This window comes from Odontomachus brunneus, unplaced genomic scaffold (genome assembly GCF_010583005.1).
Source record: "Odontomachus brunneus isolate Ranch 3 - 2012 unplaced genomic scaffold, Obru_v1 Obru_scaffold_015, whole genome shotgun sequence".
Taxonomy (NCBI): Eukaryota; Metazoa; Arthropoda; class Insecta; order Hymenoptera; family Formicidae; genus Odontomachus; species Odontomachus brunneus.
In genome coordinates, this window is record NW_022639465.1 from 765,944 (window position 1) to 774,774 (window position 8,831).

Consider the following 8,831-nt stretch of genomic DNA (forward strand, 5'->3'; position numbering starts at 1 on the left):
AAAATTTTGAAATAAGAAATAAATTATAAATAAATTATTTATTTTAATATAAATATATTACTTAATTACATAAATAAAATTCAAATATATTTACTTAGTAATTTTCTTTCAATTCCCGAATATTTTTGTTGCGTTTTTGGCCTGAAAAAATAATTTGCCTTTGTAAAATATGAAAAGGAACAAGTGTATATATTACTTGAAAATCACAGTAGATTTGTTGTTTCGAATATGTTTGCATATATATGGGGCGTCCTAAATACGAAAATAAATATAAAAATATCTCAAAAACAAAATGGCTCGTGAAAAATATTTTAAATGTAAGTTTAACATTGAAGGAGGTATCATACTGATATACGTATGACTGTATGTCCTTATCAAGTACTTGTTGAATTTTATAATAGAATTTTTTTAACATAAATGAATTTGTCAGATTACATTCTGCGTATAAATTTTTGCGCTTTTACACGCAGTATTTTGCCGACCATAAATGTACGATAGAAATCTACTCTTTGTGTTACGTTAATGGTGGATCGTTCTAGTCAGACAAATTTTCCGCGCGGCAATTCATTTGTACACAAGGGCTGATTTTATTAAGAGGTATCGCTTTAGAGGTGGGCAAGATCGTGTTACAACCGCTACGTGATGTATTTCTGGAGAATAGAGAGAATGTGCAGTTCTGGCGGAATTTCTTTAGCAGTAACTTCTTGATATTGTCCTTACACACGAATATTATGAAGATCATGAGTCCGTACAGACTGTTTATCAAGTCACTGAAGTCCCAGGTGTACTCCGGTGCGCTCTTAAATATCCACGATATTATCTCCATGGACCAGGTTATACCCATTAGGATGAACAGCTTCACGTAAAGGATAAAACTGCAACATATTTTTTATATTATTTCTGCTATGATTATGATGCGTCCAATTATGTTGATTGTTAACTACGCTTAAAGAGATACATTTTTATTATGCCTTAATTTTAATCAAAATATTTTCTTTTCTTAGAACTACAATAATTTTCTTAGGATTGCAATAATTTCCGAATTAATTGCGTTCTTTTTCCGGCAAAATAAGCAGCAGTTTTTATTGCATCAGAATATTGTCGCAATTTTCATGTATGGCATCAAATGACTTCCTTTATATACTATAATAAAATTTTTGCTGTATAACGAAGTATTTTGCGTACTAGTGTATTAGTCAGTTATGGTACACTTTGTGCGTTAATCACTAAACAGACAATATGCCGAAATATATCTATCTGAGTGATTTAATACTCCTTGTACCTCGCCGGAATATATAAGAGTAATTATCATGTTAGGATCAAAGACCGACTGATATCATCCCAGGCAACACACAATTATTTATAAAATATTTTATATATATTGAAATAAAATCTTTTGCAAATATTCAAATGTTCTGCAAATTCAAATATGAACAAGATTATAATAAATATTAAAAAAATATTTATGAAAAATATTTTTTCAATAATCAAAACGTAGAGTAACTAAAATAAAATTACGTTTTAATTATTTCTGACAAAATATTCTTCATAGATAATTTTTGATATTTATTATAATTTTTTGTATATCTAAATTTCTAGAACATTGAAGTACCCAGACAACATAATGTCTAAAATCGGGACATAAGACATCTTAGAGATCATCTTTAAGATGTCTTTCAGACGATTTACATATAAAGTCTTTAAGGCGTCTTTAAAGATTATCTTTAAGATATCTTATGTCCTGATTTTAGACATTATGTTGTCTGGTTAGTAACTATGTATTGTTAAATACGAACGTTTGCTTGTTGTTGTCGTCGTGACGTCTACTTTCCGTGCTTTGCATGATGGATTCTATATTCCTGTTGTTCCGCTTGAATTTTAACGTCGTGGAAATAAACATGCAGATGTTGCAAACAATGGTGACACTTATGGGTCCATAAAAATATATTCCATCTGACTCTTCTGCTTAGTAAAGTAGGAAATAAATCATTAGCATTTTACACAATTTATAAGTGGTACGTGATGTCTCTCAAACAGCACAAGATCTCCTGACGACGTCCTGTCCTGAGGACAAACAAATGTCCTCAGGATTTCCTAAGGATGTACTCTGGATGTCCCCTGGACATCTGTGCTGTTAGGGCTATATTCTGCATTTTAATAAAAATCCTTACAGATTTAACAAAAATTTAATAACTCTAATAGTATTATAATTATAATTTCTCAGGTCAAAATTTTTTTTATTTTCAAATAATTGAATTTCTTGGCTTATTTTAAAGAAAAAATTAAATTTTGTTTATGAAATTCGCTTCTTTATTTTATTTATCAGAATGAAACGAATAAAATGTAAATGAACGATGTTAATTTATGTCGCACGTACCCGTCAACCAACATCCAATTTTGCCGAGTTGCGGCTTGATGAAGTTTTCCGGCACACTAGGTACGAAATCCATGATGGCACAAATGATGATGAGGATGGAGGCGCAACCCCATGCGTATATCGAATATATGATGAATCTTCTTCTATCTTCTCGCGTCATGCTTCCTTGGAAAGGGCGTACTTGTCTAGGAAATTACATATTACAGTCAATATGGTAACAAGAGTACGGGCTAGAAATTAAAATTATATCGATTTTAATGAATGATGGATGGGGATGATGATTAGATCGTACATAGGATCATATTTGTTTACGGAGCTCACTATCAACGCTACTACGCAATTTTCCCACACAACACAACGTCTAAAATCGGGATATAAGACGTCTCTCAAACGTCGGAATGTAAGATATCCCTAAGATATCTTTCAGACGTCTTTAAAACGATTTTAGATGTTGTGTGGTAAGGATCTATCTTTATTGTTTTGGTGTATATACAACAAGAGTAGAGTGACGCGTATATTATCAGTGCTATAAATAGCGCTGATAATATGTTCCTTGAGCGCCATGGATTGTCGTCATATATTCTTGGTATAACGCGAAATGGGGTTTCACTTGGGAGCGTTCCGATTGCCTACAGTACGATTGCACAAACCAACTGATGATAAGAATTATCTAGTGAATTACCAGATCGAACCAATCATTACAATTCGTGATCAATCGTACTGTGGGCAATCGGGACTCTTCCGTTTTATTTAGCTTGATCAATCAATATAGAAGTGCCTGCGCTACGGTCTTTCCGGATAAAAAATTTTTCATACATAATTATTCCTTAAGCACTGACACATATCTACAAAAATATTTCGAAGTTTGATAATTATCTGAGAAAGTGTGTGAAATGTCTTTCTTTGTCGCCACTTCGTATTTTACGGGCCAAAGGAAAAATAGACGGACGCGATATGTACATGATGCAATAGATTTTTTTTCATTGGGAATCTATCAGACTCCTGTCAGTGCTAAAGGATTAAATATAAAATTTGTCTGTACATAATTATGAAAAATTATATATTAATTATATATAATTATTATTAATTATACATAATTATAATTATTAATTATACATAATAATATAAAATTATATAAAATTATATATAATTATATACAATTATGTGTAATTACAAGTATAACTACATATATTTGTATGCGTAACTATGTAAAATTATATATAAAATGGTATATATATATATAATTATATATGATTATATATAAATAACATGTATATAATTATATATGATTATATATAATTAACATGTATATGGACAAATTTCATATATAATTATATATATATATATATATATATATATATATATATATATATATAATGTATATATATATTTATATAATATATATATATATATATTTTATATAATGATATATAATGGTATATTTTATGATTATTTTGACTCGTTCTATCCGTATACGACAGTTGCTCGATCAATTACCGGACACTCTGTATATCGTTTATGTATATACACCGAAAGTTAAGTAATGCTCCTGCGAGTAATAATTTCTTATTAAGAACATAATATTTTCTGATAAATGACAGTAAGAGGAAACCAACGCAACACAATGTCCAAAATCGGGACACAAGACGTCTTAAATTCCGATTTTAGATGGTGTGTTCTGTAGAAATAATTATGCAATATTATTTTTGTCAAAGTGATACAGTACTCTGGTAAATATCACTTTCAGGATGTTCTAACGCATAGAAGACGCGAACTATTCTTAAAGGATGATACAGCCAAATACAATTCATTGGAATGATATCGTTAATGTCGGAAGTTATTGATTCAAAATTTGCGTCGTATAATAATTAACAAATTTCGACGTTAATGACGTAGTTTCGAATCACACATCTAGCTAGGGACTGGTATTCAGATTTATAACGCAACAACCCAATAACACACATTCCAGTGTCTGGTTTCAAGACGTTTTAAAAATACTACGATGACCATACGTGCGCATTACATCGTGATAACTAAAGCTCGATAAAATAATGAAATAAAATATAATGCGAAATACTTCGTCACTCTTACCCAAATCTCCACCAAATATCGAAACACATCACATTCAACCAGAAGAAGCTCGCCGAAAACCAGAATTGAGTGATAAAGGCTGAAACAGTCCATTAAACTGCGTCTATTTTCGAATGAGATGTCAGAGAGTCTTATAGCTATTATAATACATCTTATGTGAAAACTACACTGCATGTTCTCTTTCTATGTCGGAAACTTACGGGAAAGTGCCGCGTTATAATAAGTGCGTAAAGATACAATGCTCAAATAGCACAGAGAATTCAAAAAGAATTCAGTCGTACGTTACCAATTCTGAGTTTATTTTTAGATGTAAAAAGAATTCTTTTCACTGAACTGAACTCTGAAGAATTCTCTTTGCATCTAAAAATAAACTCAGAATTGGTAATATACGCGTGACTGAATTCTTTTTAAATCTTTTTTTATATTCTCTGTACTATCTGAATGTCTTCAATAAGAAAAGGAAAGGGAGATTTATACATCCAGACGTAGTTTGATGAATTTTATATAGCCGCGCGTACTTGACATGTTTAAATTAAATTAAATTTAATTAATTAAAATTTAATTTAATTTAATTATTTAATCACTGGGTAGTAATGTACAATAGTTATTAGTACAAATCGAGGCTGACAGAAACAAATCCCGATTTATAGATCGGTTATATGATGCAAGTTGTACCTAATGCGATGCAGACGTCATTCGATGTAACTCTTCCTGGAGGGATTAGCTGGATCGTGAAAATTATAAATACGACGAACAACGAACCGATATATCCACGAAGTATGTAGCCGTGCAAGTTCCAAAGCTCCTTCAGTATCGTGTACACCATGAACGTCAATAGCAGAAACGGCAAGGACACTATAAGACCAACAGGAACAACGTCTAATTTTGCGTTTTTTATATTGATCAGTTCATATTTGTTGGTTATGACGGCGAAGCAGTAAGTTGTTGGATCAAGGATAATGTTCTGATCTCGATGGTACACTGAGCCATTGATTAGTATCATATATTCGTCATCACGATAAACTTTAAAAAAGAGTGGTAAATCTCCAGTTATCTCGCACGACATGTTTGACTGAAAAATATCATTTACCTTCTTATTAACATTGTAGATTTCTGGGAAAGAGTGATCAACCGCATCAAGTATACATATACCCCTGAATAAGCGATAATTGTGCTTATAACAAATCGGAATACAAATTGTGTTGTTGCACATCTTATTCAAATTGTCTTTGTTGGAGTCGTTCTTTGGACGAAACTTGTACGAGATGGTAAGGTTGCCTTTGTAGTCGGTCTTCCTGTGATTATCTCGGAGCTCGGCCGACATATTCTGCTTCCTGTCTTCTTCGTAGAGATTCTTCGTGTAGTTATTGTAGTAATCGTGTTGCGCAGAATCCTTATCGTACCTCGTTGTGAAATCTTCGTTCACCCTTGTAGTGAAGTTATCATACTCGTCTTCGCGCGAGGAATTTGCCTGATTGCCCAACACGTGGACAACGATCGGTAGAAGTACTAACCATACTAAGGAGCTCGATCGACTCATTCCAGATCTTCTGTCGCGGATATGTCGAAAAATATATTGAACTTCGACTTGTTTTCTTCTTACGACAGACACAGTGTGTCAGACCTCCAGTCACAACCAAATCGCAAATTACAGAAGTGAGAATAAATTTAATGCCGTCTGTGACCCAGGGTGACTTCTTTTCGTTCTAACAAGTGCAATCGCTTCTGCGGTAAGCGCGAGAACGCGTTAGCGAGAACGTATTCGATTCAACTGACTTAATTATTATGTCGTTCCAGACTCCGACATCGAACATGCGCGCGTTTCTGGCACGTGACCTCAACGGACAGGATGAGTCATTACTCGAAATTTCATTCTAACATCTATCTCAATGTAGTTTAGTTTAGGACTCGGTAGATTAATAACCAGAAATTGAGACAATGACACATAACGTCCTAAATAGCAAACAGTCGTTATTTTGATATCTAGTCATAATTGGTCAGTGATGTCATACGTCGACTAAGTGACGTATATTTAACGTCATGTTTTAATACATCAAAAAAACTTAGCAATAATGATATCATATAAACGTTTAATTGACCATGTGTTGTAAGTGAATTTATTTTTCGAATAAAATAATGTTTTGTATTCTCTTAGCGGCATATTTCATATTATATTTATTTATTTATTTTCATATTTATTATATTTCTAAGCGACATATGCAATAATTAATTTTAACAATAACTTTAACAACAACCACAATAGTTGGCGACGTATGCTTGTATATTAGATAAGGTGACCAGACGTCCCGATTTTTCACCCTTTGTACCGAATTTTTTCGAGTGCTATTCAGGACATCGATTTGCCATTATTTTCAATGATTGACAAATAATTTTCGGATCTTTTAAACCCCCTTCCCCCGCTTCTCACATTTATGAAGTGTCCCGAATTTAGGGCTGGGAAATCTGGTTACCTTAATATTAGATTAAATTGAACAAAAAAATCCTCTACCATTTTCCAAATGACCACATACATGCTTAGATATTAATTAAAGAAGATTAATATACAGTTATGTACTATAATGCAATTTTTTTAAAGTAAAAGTTTTGTAAAGTGCAGATAACTTTTGAATGAATATCTTGAAATGCTTAAATTATATATCCTTTACGTTAAGAAACCCTAAAGTGTAAGATCAGAGGTCTCTTGAAATCCTTTAACTGACGTAGGGTACTTGAAGGGTCGTTTTGATTGCGCAAAAGCATGGGAATCAATTAAGAGTAGTCGAAACTTATGGGCTTCTGTAACTAGTCTATTGCCAGAAAAGACTGCTAATATTCTACTTGCACTGAAGAAAAAATACTTGAAAATTTATTTAAGGGATATTTAAGTATTTTTTTCTTAATATAATTTAGTACTGTGTAAGTACTTAGATGGCATAAAGAATTGAAAAAGAGAGAGAATTCAAAAAGAATTCAGTCGTATGTCACCAATTCTGAGTTTACTTTTAAATGCAAAAAGAATTCTTTAGAGTTCAGTTCAGTGAAAAGAATTCTTTTTGCACTTAAAATAAACTCAGAATTGGTGATATATGACTGAATTCTTTTCGAATTCGCTGTGTTACCTGGGATATTAACTATTATATGAAGAGCTAATATAGTATGAAACATTCTGAAACGTATATTTTGTAATTTCCGCAGTTGATTTGATATTTTTGTTACAAGTATTAGTATGTACAAAAATTTTACTGTTCTTCTTTTTGTAGAAATATTTTACCTACAGCAGCACTATTGCACTAACAGCATTGTTAATGTTTCGAGGCAAGTTCCTGTTTCAAAGTTCGTGATTATTTCAAGAGACATCTTCAAACTTTTTTCACGTTATACTGTTACTTACGTGGTTAAGCGAGTATACTGCTTTCCTGCGTATGAATACAAGCGTAACACTCGTCAACATCTTTTCCATCACTGACTGATATTATTGGTACATTTGATGAATACATAAATTATACATAACATACTTTTATTATACTTTACTGAAAGTGGTATTAATAAATCCATGGTAACCGTTTTAGTAATATTTAGTCAAATCAATAGTATCAAAGATGACCGGAGACTTGATCGGAGAGGTTGTTCCCTTAGAAATATCATACTAAGAATCATTGATAATTACTTATTTTCAGTATTAAAAATACTGGATAATATGTAATTATCAATGATTCTTAATATGATATTTCTATAAGAGTTATACATCTTCTTACTGCTAATTAAGATCAATGGATGAAAATTTCTCGCGCATAAAGTAGTACTTACCGTTATAAATTGCTGGTTTATTTAACCGTATAATAACTATGTAATTTTTATATAACGGCTTATCGTAATCCTTATGGATAATTATCGTTTCCGGTAGAAAATCTTGCACCAGTCTCGCGCAGTAGCCATTCTCACAGTCAGGATCGGTCAGGGTGTTGTGCTCACTCACGCAATTCAATAACGATTATTAATATAGCTCTTAATTTAATTAAAATTTAATATAAAACAAATCAATAATGTAATATATTGTGTTATGTACTGATGTTAAATTTAAAATCGTCTCTCAAATAGCGGCGATATTATATCGATATTTTTAATATCAGGATTTTCAGAATAAATTAAAAAATATCTTATAACCTATTATCGAGTTATATCATATCTTCGATACAATACAGAAAAATTACTAGCTAGATGCTGTTTATAGCCATTACTACCCGATAAAAAATTTTTCATACATAATTATATATAATTATATAAAATTATATATAATTTAACAAAAATATATAAATATATATATATATATATATATATATATATATATATATATATATATATA

General features: G+C 31.4%; 1 protein-coding gene across 1 annotated transcript; it reads right to left on the reverse strand.

Moving 5' to 3' along the window:
• Positions 1 to 63: 63 nt before the first annotated feature.
• On the reverse strand, positions 64 to 6,031 carry LOC116841416 (G-protein coupled receptor Mth2-like). The gene is made up of 5 exons (XM_032809312.1): positions 5,231 to 6,031; positions 4,469 to 4,547; positions 2,378 to 2,562; positions 1,797 to 1,962; positions 64 to 875 (listed from the first exon to the last, which is right to left on the reverse strand). Exons 1-5 carry the CDS (start codon positions 6,006 to 6,008, stop codon positions 536 to 538), a joined length of 1,548 nt encoding a protein of 515 aa, XP_032665203.1. The 5' UTR covers positions 6,009 to 6,031; the 3' UTR covers positions 64 to 535.
• Positions 6,032 to 8,831: the final 2,800 nt, after the last annotated feature.

Coding starts and splice junctions, on each gene's coding strand:
- LOC116841416 (XM_032809312.1), bottom strand. CDS start 6,008: ATGAGTCGATCGAGCTCCTTAGTATGGTTAGTACTTCTACCGATCGTT. Junction 4,548..5,230: donor CATACTTCGTGGATATATCG/GTTCGTTGTTCG, acceptor GGACTGTTTCAG/CCTTTATCACTCAATTCTGG. Junction 2,563..4,468: donor GATATTTGGTGGAGATTTGG/GTAAGAGTGACG, acceptor GTAATTTCCTAG/ACAAGTACGCCCTTTCCAAG.